This window comes from Erpetoichthys calabaricus, chromosome 15 (assembly GCF_900747795.2).
Source record: "Erpetoichthys calabaricus chromosome 15, fErpCal1.3, whole genome shotgun sequence".
NCBI classification, from domain to species: Eukaryota; Metazoa; Chordata; class Cladistia; order Polypteriformes; family Polypteridae; genus Erpetoichthys; species Erpetoichthys calabaricus.
Genome location: NC_041408.2, coordinates 91,210,081 through 91,233,674, shown reverse-complemented (window position 1 = coordinate 91,233,674; position 23,594 = coordinate 91,210,081). Strand labels below are relative to the sequence as shown.

The 23,594-nt window shown below is 39.9% G+C and overlaps 1 protein-coding gene across 1 annotated transcript in view; it reads left to right on the top strand.

Annotated features, from left to right (window-relative positions):
* The window catches only part of hcrtr2 (hypocretin (orexin) receptor 2), a 100,056-nt gene extending 83,734 nt beyond the window's left edge, over positions 1 to 16,322 (top strand). The window contains exons 6-7 of the mRNA XM_028820382.2: positions 11,604 to 11,725; positions 15,576 to 16,322. Coding sequence (XP_028676215.2) covers positions 11,604 to 11,725; positions 15,576 to 15,805 — 352 coding nt within the window. The 3' untranslated portion in view covers positions 15,806 to 16,322. The remainder of the gene's footprint in view (positions 1 to 11,603; positions 11,726 to 15,575) is intronic.
* Positions 16,323 to 23,594: the final 7,272 nt, after the last annotated feature.

The window sequence follows — 23,594 nt, the reverse complement described above, 5'->3', positions numbered from 1 at the left end:
GGCGTGAGGCGTCCTTCTTCTTTATGCTGCCTCCCCAGCACACCACTGCATAGAAGAGGGCCCATTAGAGTAGTGCAGTGGGTTTATACATACGAGGGACGTTCAAAAGATTAACGCACTTTTTTTTAAGAGTTTCAAAAACAAATCACATAGTCACCTTCGTTTGCGATGTAATTTTTGAAGCGTCTACCAGCGTTTTAATAATAGTACTACATTTTATTTATTTGTAGGTGCCTTTCTAAACACTCAAGGACACAGAACTATAGATTAAACACAGATTATAAAAAATAAAATAAAATACAAAAGTTAAAATCAGACAGAGCAATTGTAATCAAAGAGAAAAAGCAATCTTAAACAAATGAGTTTTAAGTTTAGATTTGAAAAGTGAAAATGATTCAATATTTCTAAGCTCAGATGGTAGTGAGTTTCAGAGCTGGGGAGCAGAGCAACTGAATGGTGGTAAGACGGACGAAGGGGACAGTCAAGTGGATGGAGGAAGAGGATCTGAGGGTGTGGGAGGGAACGGCAACATGGAGGAGGTCAGACAGATATGGAGGGGCGAGGGTGTGGAGAAGAATTTTGAATTGAATTCGGAGCTGAACTGGAAGCCAATGAAGCTGCTGCAAAACGGGAGTGATATGGTGAACAGAGGGGGTTCTAGTAATGATGTGGGTGGGCAGCTGAATTCTGGACCAGTTGAAGCTTATAAAGAGATTTGCGAGAAAGACCAAAGAAAAGGGAATTGCAGTAATCCAGATGAGAAGTGACAAGGCTATGAACAAAAAGAGCAGTGGTGTGGAGAGTGACGGAGGGGCGAATACGATTAATGTTAGGCAAGTGGAAATATGGGGAAATATGTCTCCCCCAAACTATGCGGCTCTTCAATTCCACCCCGTTTAAACGTTAACATTTAACATTATACAAAGTTATTGTCTGTTTTTTACCTGCATTATTATCAATCTTTAATTTAATATTGTTTTTTAGTATCAGTAAGGTGCTGCTGGAGTAAGTGAATTTCCCCTTGGGATTAATAAAGTATCTATCTATCTATCTATCTATCTATCTATCTATCTATCTATCTATCTATCTATCTATCTGGAGATCGGGAGATGTTATTGATGTGGGACTGAAAGGAAAAGTCCAATTACTACTCCTCCTCCCAAAGAAAATATAAAAGTTCGGAAACTTTTTGAACGTCCCTCATATATCTATCTATATATATATATATATATATATATATATATATATATATATATATATATATATATATATATATATATATAATTACATTCGTAGTCTGAATCCCGACCTGATTGTATGGGTGGTTGTCTAACAGGTAACGCTTGTGGTTGGTCTGCCATTCCGCAAACATCCGGCCACGGGGCTCTCTTCAGTTGGGAGAAGCTGATCATGGTATGTTGCATAGTTTACTGTCAAATAATGTAGTACTAGGGTGTTGTACCGTGTTAGCCATTATGAATGTAGAGAAAAGCCAAGCAAAATGACACCTTTTATTGGCTAACATACTTAAATAACTAGCAAATGGCTCTTACACTTCCAGCCCCTATAAGTTTATGCTAAAGGCAGAAATCAATTACTACAACGTTACTTAGTAAGAGTCGTAACTTTTCAAGAATATTTGTATAAAGACATAAATTTAAACTTAAATGAAACTTCAACTTAAATTGAAAAGCACAAACACAAGCGTGCAAAATGTAAGATTAGACATCTCAATGGATTGTTCTTTTCGGAGCTGGCGCAGTTTGCTCACTGGTCTGTCCCAGTGCGCTGGTTTTGGTCTGCACACAAACTCTTCTGACTCCCCGTTTGTCAGTCACGAGGTGCAGTTTTATCTAAGTTGAGGACACAGTGTCACCTGATTCAAAGTTTCTTCTTAGTGAACGCCGTTTGAGACGCTCTTGAAGTACTGGTAAATACTCTTTAGTCCATCTTTTCCAAAACAAATCGGCAAGGTACTTTGCTGCTTTCCAGCGTCTTTGGAAATAATTATCATTAGGAGAATAAAGTTCTGGGGGTATACTGGCTTGAAACTTGAGTAACAGCAAATGATTGGGTGTCAGCGGCTCCGGGTCGTTCGGGTTATCTGATACCTTTGTAAGGGGCCTGTTGTTGAGGATGGATTCAGCTTTACACATCACTGTTAGGAATCTCTCTTCGTCGAGTGTCTGCTCGTTAAGTACTGATCTTAGGACTTTTCTTATGCATCTAATATTTCGTTCCCACACATCGCCTCGGTGGGAGGCCATTGGTGGAATAAAAAGCCATTTCATTGCTGACCGAATATTTTCACCTGCTTCTCGTAGCTCTCTTTCTACTTCTAAAAATTGTGCCCCGTTATCTGAGCGCATGATTTTAACTTGCCCTCTTCTGCAAATAAATCGGAATATGGCTTGGATACAGGAATCACTGTCTAAGCCGGGGACAATTTCTATATGCGTTGCTCTTATTGTTAGGCAAGTGAAAATTACTCCGTACCTCTTCACTAAGCTCCGTCCACTTTTTACTTGAAAGGGACCGAAATAATTGACTCCAGTGCTGGTAAAGGGTGGCTGGCCAGGGAATAGATAATCTTCTGGTAATTCATGAAATAGGTTTTCTTCTACCCCACGGACTTGCGACTCCGATAAAACAGGACATTTTACTGGTTTCTGCTCATTTACTTTGTCCGTTTCTGCGGTGCTTATAGGGCCTTGAGCATTCCTTCCGTCAAGATTTAATTGCTCTTGCAAACTTTCTGTGCGAAACGTCGCTGTACCGCCAGAGTCTTTTAGTGCGCATGTTTCCACGCCTCCTTCATTCATTTTAGGGACCGCGGCTTGGGCACACTCTTCACCTGCCCCGGTGGCAGTGCACACCTCTAATGGCTCCACAGAAGCATACGAAGTAGAAATCATCATCTTTTCCTCTTTTTTAGGAGGCGTGGCTTTATCGTCGGTACCCATTTCCTTATTCATATGCAAAATGACTGGATGTAAATGAGAGCATATTTGGCATTTCATTTTTTCTACACAGTCTTTACCAAGATGCCCTTGCTTAAGGCACTTAAAGCATAAGCCTTTCGATTTCAAAAAGTCAATTCTACTTCTGTATTTTAGTGTCTGGATTGCACTGCATTCAACAAGATCGTGACCCTCATTGCAAAATAGACAGGGCTTACCGCACGCGCGACCAGCCTTTTTGACCGAGGTGTCCGGACTCCCCTTTTCAGCAGCAACAGCAAAGCCTGTAGCACAACTGCTTTTCCTCAGGCCGCCTTTCAGAGGAAACGTCCCTTGATTATTGCTCTTGCCCCTTTCCTTCTTGAAGGCATGGCGTTGAGGGGCTGAGCCGTACACAGGATCCAAGGCTGTCACTGCCTGTTCTTCCAGAAAGTTCACCAGGTCGGCGAGTCGTGCGCGTCTTTTTTCTCTGCCTGCGATACTCCGAGCTACGCTTTGCCACAGTCCTCGCAGCTCTTGTGGAAGCTTGGAGATGATAGTACAAAGGGTTTCGCTGTCCTCAAAAGCACACCCGTTCTTCATGCTGCAGGACATAACGGTCGTACAGCTATCAAGAAAGACCGCATAATCCCTCAGGCCTTCTCCATCGTTCGGCTTTATGTGCGGCCACCTTTTTGCCTTCTTAATGTATTCATCTGCTATCCGTAGTTGGTTTCCATAGACGCTTTCAAGAGTCTTTCTGGCCTTTGTGTAACCTTCCGCTGGTGGCAAGTATCTACAGCCTTTAACAATTTCATGGGGTGGGCCTTTGGTAAATTGCGCTAAAAAATCTAATTTATCCCGGGGGCTCTCGATCACCTCGTCAATAGCACGATCAAATGTTCCAATAAAGTTCACATAGTCCATTGGGTCACCACCAAATACTGGGACCTTTCTATATGGCACATAAGGTACTTGTGCCTTATTCTGCTCTTGGGGAGTCTCGTATTTACTTTCATTAGTATACAAAGAATTGCAGATACCTGCACCGTATGGTTCTTCATTCCTCTCGTCTGGTTTTTCAGGAACATTATAGGGATTTGGTGTACTTGGAGTGTGACTGCGTCCTTTAAGAGCTCTCAGTCTTGCATTGGATTCTGTAATTGCTACCTCTGACGCCAATTGGTCTCTTTTAGCCTCTAGCGGTGCCTCTTCCATATCCACGGCCTGTTGCCTTTTTGCAGCCGCGGCGGGGTCAAGCAGTGCCGCGTGCGCCCCATCTTGTGCCCTGATGACCCCAACAGAGGTAGCTGCTGAACTTGCTCGACTTTTATGAGGTTTTGCAGAGACCTGATAGACACCGTCAATAAATCTGTACTCCTTGAACTGGTTTGGAGAATCGGGAGGCGGCTCGAGGAGACTTTTATTTTGACGCGTTTCCGTAATCCATTCCCCCGTCTGTCCAAGAAACGCACGTAAAGTCTTCAGTTTAGCATTCAAACCTTTACGTAGCCTTTCACGTTCGTCTTCGTTGCTTTGCATGGACAGCAATTCGTTAGTTAACCGTTTATATTCCGTTGTCGAGGCATAGAACTCCGTTTCAATAACTGTGCTTATTTCTTCACAGTTCGTTTCATTTCTCTTTAAAGTCATTACGTACTCCATCAAGCTGAGTACCTGTTCATATTGTTGGTCTACTTCCGACTGAAGATCGACACTTGGTTCGAAAGGGTCGGCCATACGTTCGGAGGTTAACCGGGGCTGCGCTGGTCCGGTGCGCTCCTCACTGTCATCATGGAGTTGACCCACCACTGTTGCGTCACAATCGTCGGGGTGGCCACTCGGGCTTCCGCGTGGAGATGTCATTTCGATCATGCACCAGGGTAGGCTCCCTTTAAGGTGTTTAAAAAGTTTATACAGTGTTCAACTCCGATCAGACGACAAAGGTTAAAAGTACCTGTCGAGTCTTTCAAATTGTTTCCGTCGCGGACCGAGTTCAGGCTTAAACAGGCAGGTTTCAAACTTTTAGTGTAGCCGCCGGTAGGTACGGCAGGATCAAGCACGAGTCAAACGCGTGCCGAAAGGAATTTCACGTCCAAAAGTTCGTTTAAAAACGTTTTGTGAAAATTCACAGCTAACAGTCCACACAAGAATAAAGAAAAATGGTCTGTTACACACGTAGAATAAAGAGCAAAAAAAAAGTCTCATCTCTAAACTTAGCCTTTTCTTGTCAAACTTCAGTTGTTTTCAATACTAAAAGATGCTTTACTTCACCTTCAGTACGCTCTAAACGTATGGCGCTTGCAAGTTCAAAAAACAGCACGCGGAGTTACACACTACCGGGCACTTTAAGGCGCGGTTTAAAACCGTGTGCCCGCCATGCCCTACGTACAGCAAGACAGGTCACTAACTGAGACTAATCTGTAGTCGGAGGGACAAGAAACATTTAGAATATACCAAGTCAATTCAGCTTGTGGGGGTTATAAGAACCACTCATAGACTATGCACTTTTTAATAGGAAAACATTTAACTTAATTTAGCAAATACTTCTGTCTATTTAACCGCACTTAAATAACTAGAAAATGGCTTTTACACATCCGGCCCCTAATTGTTTATGATAAAGACAGAAATCAATTACTACAACATACTACTACAATTACTAAATACATGGGAGTTGATAAATCAACAAGTGAAGTCAATTTGAAAGTTACGCGATAACCGCAACAGGTAGAAGCTGTCGCAATGTAACGCCTTCGCAATGGCTTATGGGTAGTTCGAGCGCGCACACCACCCCGCTCCGCCGTTAGTGTAAAAGTCAAGTGAACTCGGACTCTCCACTACGGGATTGCACCATTGCTGAGCAACACGCCGCAGCGAGATTTCTTTGGGCAGAGAGAGTGAGACCTGCTGAAATTCATCGAAGGATGTCGACTCAGCGCTAGAAGTGGAAACAGCAGGATTCAACCACAGGTTTATTAATGGGTACGAAGATTTAAAGTGGGAAGAAGAAGTGGAACCGAAGAGACTCGATCTGGTCGACCATATACAGGGGTGGGCAAAGGTAGGTTTACAGTTGTTCGTATGGAAAAAGACATGCAGGTTATGATAATTGCAATTGTTTTTATTATCTCAATAGCATTAAGAAGAAGAAGAATAAGAAGATAAATAATATAATAATTAGTAAATAATACAAGAATAAACTCTGTGTTTTGCGTACTCACAACTGTAAACCTACTTTTGTCCACCCCTGTATTTACACTCAGTGGATTTACAAAGTCTTCAGACCCCTTCACATTCTGCACACTTTATTGTGCAGTGTTGTATTTTTAATTTTATTGGAAAAATTTGCCATTTTGCCTATTAGTCTACACTCAGTAACCCATAATGACAAAAGTGAAAAATGTATACACATTTGCACTGAATTGAAATGCTTGATTGAAAATCAATACGAACAGTACTTTATGGTATAGACTCTATACCATACTATACTACTATAGAGTTAAAGAATGTATATTGTATGTAAAGAATATAGACAGAAATTAATGCACTGTATGATTAACAGATAAAGACATAGTGTGATAAGTTCTATTTGATAGATAGATAGATAGATAGATAGATAGATAGATAGATAGATAGATAGATAGATAGATAGATACATGAAAGGCACTATATAATTACAATATAGATAGATAGATAGATAGATAGATACATGAAAGGCACTATATAATTACAATATAGATAGATAGATACATGAAAGGCACTATATAATTACAATATAGATAGATAGATACATGAAAGGCACTATATAATTACAATATAGATAGATAGATAGATACATGAAAGGCACTATATAATTACAATATAGATAGATAGATGTGAAAGGCATTATATAAAAGATATGAAAGACACTATATAATAGATGTGAAAAACACTATATAAAAGATAGATAGATATGAAAGGTGCTACAGTATATAATAGATAGAGTGAAAGGCACTATATAATTGATAGATATATAGGAAAGGCGCTATATAATAGATACATAGATAGATAGATATTAAAGGCACTATATAATAAACTGATAGTATTTAATTTTAGTATAGTAGGCAGGATTAGATAGATAGATAGATAGATAGATAGATAGATAGATAGATAGATAGATAGATAGATAGATAGATAGATAGATAGATAGATTCTTTGTTACAGATAGTTTGACAGAGAGACAGAATACAAGGCACAATATAATAAAATGTCTGGCACTGTATAGTCGATAAATAATAATCTAATTTTATCACATAAGTATATGGATGACTTACCTGTTAAATAGCCAATCATGCATCCAAATAAAATAGCTGACTGCTACCACCTAGTGGTTGGAATCTAATACTGCCGGACAATTAACTTGGGGTTAGTAGCCCCCTGTAAATTGGCACAAGTGCATAACACAGCATAGCATTTTCAAACCCTTCTATTCATTTCAGGTTAATGGGTGACAGAAGCCAGCCTGACAACATCACATGTAAGACATTAGTCGATCCTGAGTGGGGGGGCCACTTCATTGTTCGGCTCACTTTCACACAGACTGAAGAGAAGATAATTTAGGCTTAGCAATCAATCTAATAACTCAGGTCTTTGAGAAGAACCAATGTAACCAAAGAAAAACTCATGTGCTGGTATCCAGAAGGTTGCCGGTTCGAATCCCCATCACTGCCTAAAGAGATCCTACTCTGTTGGGCCTTTGAGCAAGACCCTTAACCTGTAATTACTTCAGGGGTGCTGTACAATGGCTGACCCTGTGCTCTGATCCCAAAGGGTATGCGAAAACTAACAAAGTCCTAATACAAGAAATTGTATAAGGCGAAATAAAGAACAACAACAACAAAAAAAAAGACATGGAGGAACGTGTAACCTCCACACAGACAACAACTGGGTGTGAGATTCAAATCCAGGACCCTTAATATGTAAGGCAGTAATACTAACCACTGTGCCATCAAGCTGCCCGTTTTCATAACTGCACTGCATGGAATTTCAAACTTCAGCTTTTCTAGTAGAAACGTTACAAACCATGACTATACAAGCATACTGTACATAATATGAAATATGTACGTTCCATTGCAGAATGAGTTTACAAACCTAGATGATTACACTTTTTAATTTTCGGATTGGGAATCCACAGTTATGAACTAAATTGTCACATTCAGTGTTTCTGCTGGGTTATCTTCCTGCTCATCACATTGATATGTTCTTATATTAGCTGGAGACTTCAGAAGTAGAGAGCCTTTAATGAATGTGTCTTTAGCGCCCTCTGCTGATCTTAGTTTCTCACTACAAAACAAACTTAAAGCCCTTTCCTTTCCTTCGATTGTTTAAGCTCGGTCTTCCACCGCAGCGTCTCAAGAATAAGTGAGTATACAGTGCATTTATATATTGTGGCCTGCAGAGGGCGCCCCTGCCGCCTAAACCTGACCCAAGTTCTGCACACACGCTTTTTTTTTCTTTTTCCCTGTGGGAAAGCCTTCCCCCGTTTCCCACCTACACAGAACAGTTCCAAAGCACACACACAGCACACAGCGCTTTCTTTTCTTCTTCTTCTTCTCTTTCTCTTCCTCTTAATCCAACACAACTCCTCCTGCCAAGCTTCATCTCCGTTCCTCCCGACTCTGGCCCCTAGAGTAATGGCAGCTGGCTCCTTTTATAGGGCACCCGGAAGTGCTGCCACACAGGGCTCAACAGTACCTGCTGTACCCCCTAACAGTGCCCACGGAACCCAGCGGGGCTACCCCAAATTTCACCTACCAAGGAGCGCTGTGAGAGTCCGAAGCACTTCTGCAACCCAGGGGGGCTGCCATCTAGCATTCCGGGGAGGTAATGCCATGAATATGCTCTCTCCCTCGGTCCCTCCACTACATAGGCATCCCGGCCGGGGTTCATCCACAATATAAATACTACTATATGTACAGTACATAGGCTACACAGTCTGTATATATATATATATATATATATATATATATATATATATATACATATATATATATATATATATATATATATATATATATATATAATGTGTGATCTGCTTCTTGCAACTGAGACCTGAGCGACACCGTCAATAAATCTGTACACCTTGTACTGGTTTTCAGAATCGGGAGGCGGCTCGAGGAGACTTTTATTTTGACACGTTTCCGTAACCCATTCCGCCGTCTGTCCAAGAAACGCACGTAAAGTCTTCAGTTTAACATCCAAACCTTTACGTAGCCTTTCACGTTCGTCTTCGTCGCTTTGCATGCAGAGTAAGTCGTCATTTAACCTTTTATATTCCGTTGTCGAGGCATATAACTCTGTTTCAATAATTGTGCTTATTTATTCACAGTTAGTTTCATTTCTCTTTAAAGTCATTACGTACTCCGTCAAGCTGAGTAACTGTCCATATTGTTCGTCTGCTTCCGACTGAAGATCGACACTTGGTTCGAAAGGGTCGGCCATGCGTTCGTAGATTAACCGGGGCTGCACTGGTCCGGTGCGCTCCTCACTGTCATCATGGAGTTGACCCCCCCACTGTTGCGTCACAAAAAAAGTTTCTTCTCTAAAGTTAGCATTTTCTTGTCAAACGTCAGTTGCAACTAAGAAGGTGTGGCAGATGTTTGCCAACTGGCGGACCAACCACAAGCGTTACCTCAGCGTTTCTCAACCTTTAAGTATTTGCGACCCGAGTTTTCATAACAGTTTTAGGAGCCCACTAATACCAATTTGTTCTTTTTAAATTAATGATATATCCAAACATCCATCCATTTTCCAAATATGCATCTATGATATATCATTAATTCTGCAGTGGTTGCCGCCCTGCCCGGGACTGGTACCTGCCTTGCGCCCTGTGTTGCCTGGGATTGGCTTCAGCAGACCCCCGTGACCCTGTGTTCGGATTCAACGGGATGGAAAATGGATGGATGGATATATATATATATATATATATATATATATATATATATATATATATATATATATATATATATATATTGTGAAATAGTACGGCCCGGACACAGACAGGCAGACACGTTTACAGCCATCACCACACATTTATTTACACTATATTATTTACAGTCTCTAAGTGCACCTCCACCAAACCCCCACAGTCTCCCAAAGTCCAGGCTTCACTTAGCCACCTCTCTTCGTCCCGGCTTCTTCCCCAGCCGTCTCTCTCTCTCTCTCTCTCTCTTTTCTCACACACTCCAGGCCTCTCCTTGCCACCTCCTCTCCGACCTCGTCCAACTCCTCACCCGACTCCAGCCTTGATTGAAGGGAGGCGGCCCCTTAATAAAGATCTATCTATCTATCTATCTAAATAGGCAGGCAGCTGATGACCACACCCGGCCACCTGCCACAATATATATATATATATATATATATATATATATATATATATATATATATATATATATATATATAGTTTCCATCCACCTCTTCTAAAGACTTTCAAATACCATGTTTCCCAACTCCGCTCATGTCATGGTCTTTTTCAATCATTCTTTAGTCGAATTAGTCTGCATTGGTCCTCATCTAGTCACATCACCCAACCTCTCTTAAGCTTGTAGTCATGGACAGCTGCCCTTGCATTTACCTGTAAAATGTCTTGATGCACCTTTAAATTCCTTGCTCTGTCAATGATTTAAATGTGTCGTAAAAACAATGTTAATGTTAGTAATGTGCCATCTGTTGGAGTGACAAGTGCAATGGATTTTACTACTGCATCTGTTTGTGATGCACCATATGTTGGAATGACATACACAAAGACCCTCATCCTTTTATTAAGGTGCAAAATAAATTCAATGCTAATATATGTGATGTGCCATCTTTTGGAATGACAGACACACATACAATTTTATTAAGGTGGATATCTATCTATCTATCTATCTATCTATCTATCTATCTATCTATCTATCTATCTATCTATCTATCTATCTATCTATCTATCTATCTATTATGTAGTGCCTTTCATGTTTATCTATCTATCATATAGTGCCTTTCACATATCTATCTATCTATCTATCTATCTATCTATCTATCTATCTATCTATCTATCTATCTATCTATCTATCTATCTATCTATCTATCTATCTATCTATCTATCTATCTATCTATCTATTATGTAGTGCCTTTCATGTTTATCTATCTATCATATAGTGCCTTTCACATATCTATCTATCTATCTATCTATCTATCTATCTATCTATCTATCTATCTATCTATCTATCTATCTATCTATCTATCTATCTATCTATCTATCTATCTATCTATCTATTATGTAGTGCCTTTCATGTTTATCTATCTATCATATAGTGCCTTTCACATATCTATCTATCTATCTATCTATCTATCTATCTATCTATCTATCTATCTATCTATCTATCTATCTATCTATCTATCTATCTATCTATCTATCTATCTACACTGCTCTTTCATCTCAAAGTTCAAAATATTGAGTAACTGACAGGGTGCCAAGTAAAACAATGAGCTCAGGATCCCAACAAAAATCATTCGATGTGTGGGTGGGTGTTGTTGTTGTAAATGATTTATAATTTATAGTAACTGCAGTAAAATCTACACAAGAGTTTTGAGACGGTCATCTTTTTTTGTAATTAGTGACCCATTTTGTTTTTTTGTTTTTTTTAGGGTCTTTGGCGCCTTTGACAACACAGATGACCGAGAGAGTGTTTACGCCTGGTTTACATTTTCACACTGGCTCGTGTACGCCAACAGCGCCGCAAACCCAATTATCTATAATTTTCTCAGTGGTAAGTATCATTTCTTTTTTGATCATCCAAATGCTGTTCACTGCGGTGGTCAGGGGTCAGTCAGGCTACAGCATGGCTCGAACGATCGGGGTCCTGCCTACATTGTTTGTGGTATTTGTGCCTTATTTCTGTCCATCCATCCTTCCATCTTCTAAACCTGCTTATCCCTGAGTGGGGTTAACAGGGAAGCAGGCGCCCAAAACAGGAGGCATCTGGCACGAGGCAGGACCAGCACCTGGACAGGCCACCTGTGCATCTCAGGGTGAATACACACACACACACACATCTATTTGTATGTACTTCACATTTACACCTGCCAATAAGTTGCGTCTCCAGTGTCTGCTCCTGTCTATCTATGCGGCACAGTGGGCTGCGTCAGTGAAGCAGCCATCAGAATGGAAACGGGCTGCTCATGATGCCTCACCAAAAATAAGTGGAAAGAAAGTGTTGTGTCCCAGTCCATCAAAGGGCGCACTCATCTGTATTTGGTCATTTTAGAGGTGCTGGTCAACCTGACACACACATTTTTGGAATGTCCACACAGGCACAGATGGAGAAGAAGCAGATGCCATTAAAGACGATAACAGATTTTGAACCCATGTCTTGGGTGCTATAAGGTGGTATCACTCACCACTGTGCCACCCTAGGGCTAAGATTTGTTATACCTTATGGAGGAAATGGTAACTCAACTTCACACATGCTGCTGCTGCCACCACAAAGCTCACTTTTTAAAGCCACACTGGCGCCTGGGATGGCCCCCTTTTCTACGACCTACCTTACTGCTGCCAATTTTTTTTTTCTTTCCCACTGTTGTATGTGGGCAGAAAACCCATTTGCACGACCACTCATGTTAGACAAGATCACTGCCTGTTTCTGACCGACTCTGAATCTGGCCAGTGTGATTCTTCACCAGTGTGTTTACACCTGCCCTTTTAATGTGGTCAAGTGCCATCTGGTGGTGACACACGTTAATGCGGACATGGTGCTTTTACTCGACTTAATGTGCTGACTTGAGTGCTTCCGGAAAAATCTGCGCCCATCGTAAACAGGAAGCACAAGTCACATGGGGATGGCATTTTGAACTGAAGAGAGGAATCTTGACCAATGAATGAGGGGGAGCCGGGGACCAAAAAGTCATGTAACTTGCTGTTTATGATGGGTGCTTCTTTTCCTGAAAACATTTATTTTAACATCATCATTATCATCATCATCATCATCATCACTAATGCACTTGCCATCATCATCACCACCCCCAAATGATCATAATCATCATTAAATTCAATGTCCTCACACTGATGCTGTCATTATCCACTCATTACTGTCAGTTTTCTAATTATCAACACATCCTCCTCCTCATCATCATCATCAAACTGTTACCATTATCACCCAATTTAATTATGATCTTCAATATCATTGTCGTCATCACTTCCTCCACCATTATCATTACCACCTTATCAATAATCCTCATTATCTTCAAGTTATCATTAATGTCATATTATCATTAATATCATTATGATACCCACCATCCTTAGACTTAGTATCACCAGCATCATCACCATCATCATCACCACTACCATTATCATAATCACCTTCTCAATAATTAACATTATCTTCAACATTACCACTGTTATTGTTATCACATCATCTTTATTATCATTAATATCATTAGGACACCGTTATGTCTTCATCATCACCACTACCAACACCTTAGCATTTTCACTTGATCATAATCATCATCATCATCATCATCATCATCATCTTCATCACCAACCCCATCATTTTCAGTATCAGCAACACCACCATTGTTACCAGCACTATGAACTTGTCATTATCACTTCATCTTAACCACAGGCACCATCAGCTTCATCATTACCACCACTGTTATCATTATCTGCTCTTTATATATGTGTATATTTATACTCAACAACATCATCATAACCAGAATCACCACCAAACACCCTAATTGTCATCAAGTCTTTGTGCTTATTATCATCTCATCACAATCACCATCTTCAACATCAACATCAACATCAACACCAGCACTAGTGCTATCTTAATCACATCTTTATCATTAGCATCGCTATTTTCACTATCATCACCACCTCATCATCATCATCACTATGACTAACATTATTGTGATTACATCATTATTATCATCCATATCATGCCAACTCATCATCATCATCATTAATTTTAATACCACCACTACCATCATTACCTTAGTTTTCATTAGCACCTCATGATTATCTTCAACTTCATCACAACCACCACCAGTGCTATCATGGTCACAGTATCATTATTATCATCACCATCATCATCATCATCGTCACCATGACTACCATTATCGTTATTACATCATCATTTTTATCATCCATATCATAGCAACTCATCATCATCAGTTCTTCATCATCATCATCATCATTAATCTCAATACCACCACTACCATCATTACCATAGTTATCATTATCAATGTCTTCAACATCATCACCACCACCACCAGTACTGTCATTGTCACAGTATCATTATTATCATCACCATCATCATCGTCAACTTGGCTACTATTATCATTATTACATCATTATTATCATCCATATCATGGCAACTTATCATCACTTCTTCATCATCATCATCATTAATCTCAATACCACCACTACCATCATTACCTTAGTTATCATTAGCACCTTATGATTATCTTCAACATCATCAACACCACCACCAGTGCTATCATTGTCACAGTATTACTATTATCATCACCATCATCATCATCATCATTACCATGACTACCATTATCATTATTACATCATCATTATTATCATCCATATCATGCCAACTCATCATCATCAGTTCTTCATCATCATCATCATCATCATCATTAATCTGAATACCATCACTACCATCATTACCATAGTTATCGTTAGCACCTCATGGTTATCTTCAACATCATCAACACCACCATCAGTGCTATCATTGTCACAGTATCATTATTATCATCACCATCATCATCGTCAACATGGCTACTATTATCATTATTATACATCATTATTATCATCCATATCATGGCAACTTATCATCACTTCTTCATCATCATCATCATTAATCTCAATACCACCACTACCATCATTACCTTAGTTATCATTAGCACCTTATGATTATCTTCAACATCATCAACACCACCACCAGTGCTATCATTGTCACAGTATTACTATTATCATCACCATCATCATCATCATCATCATCGTTACCATGACTACCATTATCATTATTACATCATCATTATTATCATCCATATCATGCCAACTCATCATCATCAGTTCTTCATCATCATCATCATCATCATTAATCTGAATACCATCACTACCATCATTACCATAGTTTTCATTAGCACCTCATGGTTATCTTCAACATCATCAACACCACCATCAGTGCTATCATTGTCACAGTATCATTATTATCATCACCATCATCATCATCAACATGGCTACTATTATCATTATTACATCATTATTATCATCCATATCATACCAACCCATCATCATCATCATCATTATCACCATGACTACCAATATCATTATTACATCATCATTGTTATCATCCATATCATACCAGCTCATCATCATCGTCATTGTCACCACAACTACCATTATCATTATTACATCATCATTATTTTCATCCATATCCTACCAGCTCTTCATCATCGCATTATCATCATCATCATTAGTCTCAGGACCACCACCATCATTATCACAGTTAATCATCTCTTGATTATCTTCAACGCCATCAACAAGAACCCAATCAAATGCTCGGTTTATGTCTAATTGAATTCCTCCTTCTTTATTCTCTTTGTTTTCAGGCAAGTTTAGAGAAGAATTTAAAACGGCCTTTTCTTCTTGCTGCTTCACCATGAAGCACAGGAGCACAGAGCATCAGAGCAGAGGACGAGTGAGCACCGAAAGCCGCAAATCGCTCACCACACAAGTCTGCAATTTTGACCACATGTCCAAAACGTCTGAGCAGGTCATTCTGACGAGTGCCACCCCACTGAGGTCGAGCGTATACAGAGAGCAGCCCAGCTGGACTTGAAGGCACAAAGAACAAAGATGGTGGCTCCTCTGACACTTTTGTCTTGTTTTAGACAGAAATAACACATTAAGTTGCCCTGTTTTGTAATTTAAAAAGTAACGAATTTCAAGAAACTGATTTCATGCGACTTGCACTTTTTGCTTTGTGTATCTAATTTCCTCCATTCGCTACACCGAATAGCAATGGTGAACGTCGAGGAATTCCAATGCATCAGTGACTTTGACCTGCTGCTTTGTTCTGCCGAAGTTCTCCTACGTGTTTTTAAGGTAACGAAGTCCGCCTCGAGATCCTGACCCAGCCCGCCATTTGGATTGTGTGGAGTCAGAAGTTCATTTCTGGTGCCTACAGACTCCCGGATTCAGCCTTTCGCAGATCTGGTAGACTGTGACATTCATATCATGGCTGAAGTCTTCTACACTCTGACTGTGTGCTTTCTGTAATTTGTCTACTTGACTCGATTTGAATATTTAATGTGGGGATGAATTTGTATGCAATGCATAGGTTTTCAAATAATAAAATTGACATTTTTTTAAGGTGTCTTGTAGGTAATTTTTGTGTATATTTGAATATATACAGTACTGTGCAAAAGTTTTAGGCAGGTGTGAAAAAGTGCTGTAAACAAAGAATGCTTTCCAAAATGGACGTGTTAATCATTTATTTTCATCAATCAACAAAATGCAGTGAATGAACAAAAGAGAAATCGAAATCAAATCAATATTTGGTGTGACCACCCTTTGCCTTCAAAACAGCATCAGTTCTTCTAGGTACACTTGCCCACAGTTTTTGAAGGAACTCGGCTGGTAGGTTGTTCCAAACATCTTGGAGAACTAACCCCAGATCTTCTGTGGATGTCGGCTTCCTCACATCCTTCTGTCTCTTCATGTAATCCCAGACACACTTGATGATGTTGAGATCAGGGCTCTGTGGGGGCCATACCATCACTTCATACCAGGACTTCTTGTTCTTCTTGTTCTTAATGACTTTGGCTGTATGTTTGGGGTCGTTGTCCTGCTGCAGAATAAATTTGGGGCCAATCATACGCCTCCCTGATGGTACTGCATGATGGAGAAGTATCTGCCTGTATTTCTCAGCATTGAGAACACCATTAATCCTGACCAAATCTCCAACTCCATTTCTAGAAATGCAGCCCCAAACGTTCAAGGAACCTCCACCATGCTTCACTGTTGCCTGCAGACACTCATTATTGTACCGCTCTCCAGCTCTTCGACGAACAAACTGCCTTCTGCTACAGCCAAATATTTCAAATTTTGACTCATCAGTCCAGAGCACCTGCTGCCATTTTTCTGCACCCCAGTTCCTATGTTTTTGTGCATACTTGAGTCGCTTGGCCTTGTTTCCACGTCGGAGGTATGGCTTTTTGGCTGCAACTCTTCCATGAAGACCACTTCTGGCCAGACTTCTCCAGACAGTAGATGGGTGTACCTGGGTCCCACTGGCTTCTGCCAGTTCTGAGCTGATGGCACTGCTGGACATCTTCCGATTTCGAAGGGTAATAAGCTTCATGTGTCTTTCATCTGCTGCACTAAGTTTCCTTGGCCAACCACTGCGTCTATGATCCTCAACGTTGCCCGTTTCTTTGTGCTTCTTCCAAAGAGCTTGAACAGCACATCTTGAAACCCCAGTCTGCTTTGAAATTTTTGTCTGGGAGAGACATTACTGATGCAGTAGAACTACCTTGTGTCTTGTTGCTGTGCTCCATCTTGCCATGATATGAAACTGTCTTCCACAGCCTCACCTTGGTAGCAGAGTTTGGCTGTTCCTCACCCAGTTGTAAGCTGTTTCTGTTTCAGTTAATGACTGTGTTTCAACCTCCATGTGACATTGATGATCATTAGCACCTGTTTGGTAGAATTGGTTGATCAGACACCTGACTAGAATCCTACAAAATCCCTGACTTTGTGCAAGTGGACCTATAAGAATTGATGCTGGTTTGAAGGCAAAAGGTAGGAACACCAAATATTGATTTGATTTAGATTTCTCTTTTTTTTGCTCACTTTGCATTTTGTAAATTGATAACAATAAACAATCATTATTTATATTTCTGAAAGCATTCTTTGTTTACAGCATTTTGTCACACCTGCCTAAAACTCTCAGAAATGTTGGCCAACTGAAAGGTATGAACATGAAAAGTATGAGCATGTACAGCACTCAATATTTAGTTGGGGCTCCTTTGGCCTGGATTACTGCAGCAATGCGGCGTGGCATGGAGTCGATCAGTCTGTGGCACTGCTCAGGTGTTAGGAGAGCCCATGTTGTCTCTGATAGTGGCCTTCAGCTCTTCTGAATTGTTGGGTCTGGTGTATTGCATCTTCCTCTTCACAATACCCCATAGATTTTCTATGGGGTTAAGGTCAGGCGAGTTTGCTGGCCAATCAAGAACAGGGATACCATGGTCCTTAAACTAGGTACTGGTAGCTTTGGCACTGTGTGCAGGTGCCAGGTCCTGTTGGAAAATGAAATCTGCATCTCCATAAAGTTCGTCAGCAGCAGGAATCATGAAGTGCTCTAAAACTTCCTGGTAGACAGCTGCGTTGACCTTGGACCTCAGAAAACACAATGGACCAACACCAGCAGATGACAAGGCACCCCAAACCATCACTGACTGTGGAAACTTTACACTGGACCTCACGCAACATGGATTCTGTGCCTCTCCTCTCATCCTCCAGACTCTGGGACCTTGATTTCCAAAGGAAATGCAAAATTTACTTTCATCAGAGAACATAACTTTGGACCACTCAGCAGCAGTCCAAAGGCGAGACGGTTCTGACGCTGTCTCTTGTTCAAGAGTGGCTTGACACAAGGAATGCGACAGCTGAAACCCATGTCTTGCATACATCTGTGTGTGGTGGTCCTTGAAGCACTGACTCCAGCTGCAGTCCACTCTTTGTGAATCTCCCCCACATTTTTGTTTCACAATCCTCTCCAGGGTGCGGTTATCCCTATTGCTTGTCCACTTTTTTCTACCACATCTTGTCCTTCCCTTCGCCTCTCTATTAATGTGCTTGGACACAGAGCTCTGTGAACAGCCAGCCTCTTTAGCGAGGACCTTTGGTGTCTTGCCCTCCTTGTGCGAGGTGTCAATGGTCGTCTTTTGGACAACTGTCAAGTCAGCAGTCTTCCCCATGATTGTGTAGCCTACAGAACTCGACTGAGAGACCATTTAAAGACTTTTGAGTTAATTAGCTGATTAGAGTGTGGCACCAGGTGTCTTCAATAATGAACCTTTTCACAATATTCTAATTTTCCGAGATACTGAATTTGGGACTTTCATTAGTTGTCAGTTATAATCATCAACATTAAAAGAAATAAACATTTGAAATACATCAGTCTGTGTGTAATGAATGAATCTAATATACAAGTTTCACTTTTTGAATGGAATTACTGAAATAAATCAACTTTGTCATGATATTCTAATTTTATGACCAGCACCTGTACTAGGGGGCTTTGACCCCTACTCACTTCAGTCGCCCATCCCCAGGCCTGCGCTTCACGTCTCTGCCGCTCACTTTGTGGATTTCACTTTCACCAAACAACAAATCTTTTAATTCTCGCCGATACACCTCTTCATTGTGAAGAAACACGACTTTTCCCTGATGGCAACATGAATTAGAAGATCTACAAGTCTCCGACTTAAAGTTTAAATCCGAACAATATATTCGATCTCTTTTCAGTGCTCCGTTATTTCACCGAGTAATAATTTCCATTTGTTTGCGCTAATGCGATCTTTACTATCAGTTTTTTGAGACTTTTGAACTTTTGTACTTCCATTATCTCTCACCTGCTCTGCATGTGTATCTCGCCAACATTTTTAAATTCTTTACGTCATTCTACTTTGTCATTGTTATAATAAATTTGTTATAATATTAAGTTTAATGTCACTGTGCTCTGTACAAAAAAATATTTTATAAATCCACTCACATGTACAGGCCAGGCCAAAGTTAGCACACAGGGGCTCTCAGTATTTAGGACTGCTTAGGTAAGCATTTGAAGAGAGAAGGTACAACTACGAAAATGGGCATTGTATTATTTCTGTATATTTCCTTGTTTGGAACCTAAGTAAGGGCCTACATGTGGAGAAGACAATATATAAAGACTTGGACAGCAGCTATTTGAAGTCGATGGACGGATGGGTGATAACGTCATCCGTCCTGAAAATCCTTTCAGCGCAGTGACGAAAATGACAAACTATACACAAAGTGTTGTCATGGCTTCCTCGTCTGTTATGCCACGTAAATCGTCATTAAAGAAAGCTAAGTTATTTTCTCTTATGTGATTTTTACCGCTGTATTACTATGGGAGAGATATCGTCTTTTAATATTATATCTATTGTGGGATATACATTCATGAGTCACCATGGATATAGACATCTGCCAAATATCCACAAAACTCTGTTCTGACATGATTGTTGAGTTCCATATTGCTGGGGCCAGAGCCTTTATAGCAGCTTTGCATGCCTTAATTTTGAATATGCATATATAAATATATACTGCACTGTAATTATCAACATGAAAGTTAAGGTATCCTGAAATTAAGAGACCCTTGGGTGTAGACATGGACTAAATAGACATACCTCATCCAGTTCTGTACCGCAGGTTTCAGCAGTCCTGGGCACAAGGCCTGAGTCAACCCGGGACATGCTGATTGTCGACCACTGACCAGTTTAAAATGACTTGGCCTGCTTGTCTTTTGGATCTGGGAGAAACAGCTGAGCAACCAATGAGCAACAAGGAAAAGGATTCCAAATAATAATGCTGGTTCTGTGAAGCAGACACCATGCAACCAATAAAAATAATACAACAGTGTCTTTTCTATCTATCTATCTATCTATCTATCTATCTATCTATCTATCTATCTATCTATCTATCTATCTATCTATCTATCTATCTATCTATCTATCTATCTATCTATCGAACGGTGCCTTTCATATCTATCTATCTATCTATCTATCTATCTATCTATCTATCTATCTATCTATCTATCTATCTATCTATCTATCTATCTATCTATCTATCTATCTATCTATCTATCTAAATCCTTTCATACGTATATCTATTTAAGTTGCATTAAACTTTCAGCGTCTTCGTTGACGTTTCCCTCTCTTTACTGCCACTGTGCTGCAGTACACCTTCAGTACCAGACGTATTTGAAACTTTTGGTTTCTGCGTATTCACAGTGGTATCCGAAAGAAAAACATGATTTACAGAATTTAAAAAAACGAAGGTTTAAACGAATAAAGTGTCTGCCTAAACTTAATAGTTGACGAGCGCATTTACGCAAGTGTGTAGGAGAGCAAGCGGCTGCGGACTCCGACGGCACCTGCGTCAATGCCCGAGGGGAGCTGTCCGCGTGCGGTGGTGCTGATCAGCAGCAGAACGGTGAGAGCCACGGCGTTAACACTCGTCTATCGAGCACAGCAAGAAGCAACCGCAGCAATGACATCGCGTTTGTTAATAGGTATGATCTTTTAAGATTTTCTTCCCCGCTTGTGTTTCTATATTGAAATGATAAAATCATCACGGCTTACTTTTGGAATTTAGTACAATATTTACATCGCGTTTCTTAGTGGTTAAACACGCTGAGGTGTCGGAACCATGAATAAACATTTAGACTTTCAATAATTCTTGATCCGGTGATGATTGCCTTTTCATTTCTCTGTGTGCTTGATAGCTACACCCTCGTGAGAGAGATACTACACTTTTCAGAAGTATGTATTCTGTATCGCGTGAGGTTAACTTTGCAACTATACTATATACTATATAAGGCGGAAAAAAGGCGAAAAACAATCCCGAAGCGGAAACCTGTCCTGCAGAGCACTCACTTTACTCACTCACTCACTAACTCAAGTGTGGCCACTTAAGGTCATCCATCACTCTAAGGTGCGCGTCTTTAGAAAGCGGGAGGAGCTTAGAGCAGCTGCGCAAAGTGCACGTGGACGTGGGGAGACCGTGCGGATACCAGGCAGTCAGCGAGCAGGCTGGAAATCAAATAGGATTCAGTGGCGTGGGATAGCAAGTTTAATCATTACACACGCAGCTGCGCGTGAGTAAATTAGAGTACAAATTACACTTGAACATTTACCCGCTCAATTTCCAAAGAACAGCTTCATTAACATGACAATAAGCTTTCCTCCAATCATAATAAGTAAACACAAACTGCACAGTGCATAACCCACTCAAATAACACAAAGGCATCACAGCGGTCACACGTCCAAGCAATCGTCGGATGATCGCAGGCAAAACATTAAGCAGTGGTCAGTTACACAGGGGCAGTGCTCGTGTCTTACTATTGTGCAATGCTATATAATCCACCTTAGAAAATGATGAGAAAAAAATAAAAGTATCAATGTGGACGCAGATGGTCCAACAGATTGAAATGCAAGAGCGACGAACACACACCTTCATGGTAGGGCATGTCATTTTACTGTATTTTATGCAGTAAGGGCACTTTGCAGCTTTATTTCATATTGACATTGTGACGTTTCAACATCTGGTCAATAGCTGATTTACTGACAGTTTGGATGTTGTGAAATATTTTTCTGTCTTATGCCTTCCTGATTTATCTTTTTAATAGTGCCTAGTCAATTATATAGTGCCTTTCTGATCTATTTATTTTTTATAGTTCCTAGTCTATTACAGAGTGTTTGTCTGATCTATCTATCTATCTATCTATCTATCTATCTATCTATCTATCTATCTATCTATCTATCTATCTATCTATCTATCTATCTATCTATCTATCTATCTATCTATCTATCTTATAGTGCCTTTCTGGTCTTTTATATACTGTAGTGTCTTTCTAATCTATTTATCTTTTTTATTGTGTCTAGTCTATTATATAGTGCCTTTCTGATTTATCTTTTTATAGTGTCTAGTTTATTATTTAGAACCTTTCTGGTCTATTTATCTTTTTATAGTGCCTAGTCTATTATATAATGCCTGCCCAATTTATTATATAACATCTTTCTGCTCAATTTACCATTTTTATAGTGTCTAGTCTGTTATATAGTAATTTTCTGATTTATCTTTTTATAGTGCCTAGTTTATTATATAGCACCTTTCTAATCTATTTATCTGTTTATAGTGCCCAGTCTATTATATAATGCTTTTTGAATCTATTTATCTCTTTATAGTGCCTAGTTTGTTATATAGTGTCTTTCTGATCTATTTATCTCTTTATAGTGTGTAGTCTATTATATAGTGCCTTTCGAATCTATTTATCTGTTTATAGTGCCCAGTCTATTATATAGTGCTTTCTGGATCTATTTATCTCTTTATAGTGCCTAGTTTGTCATATAGTGCCTTTCTGGTCTATTTATCTTTTTTCATAGTGACTAGTCTATCATATAGCGCCTTTCTGATGTATCTCTCTATCCATTTGTACTTTATGTAGTGCCTTATCTAGCAATATGTCCATCTGTCTATCTATTAACATATCCTCTTCCTCTTTTTCTTTCTCCAGTAGTCATGCTTTCCCATATAATTAAGGGGATCTCAATCCAAATCATCAACTGTAATAAAATGAAGGACAGCTGCCTTTCAGATATGGATGGCTGTGGGATGGCCTGGAACTTTTTCAAAGAAGTCTGCGTCATACAAGGTAAAGGTTCAATTGCATTTTGTAGGTAATAATAATGTGGAGCTGTCTGGCTGATGTAACTGTTTCCATAAAATTCAACGACTCTTGCGACAGTATGACAAGGAAAAATTCAATTTTCAAATATAACAATTGAATAAGACAGAACACGCCACGGGCAACCAACCGCTACACA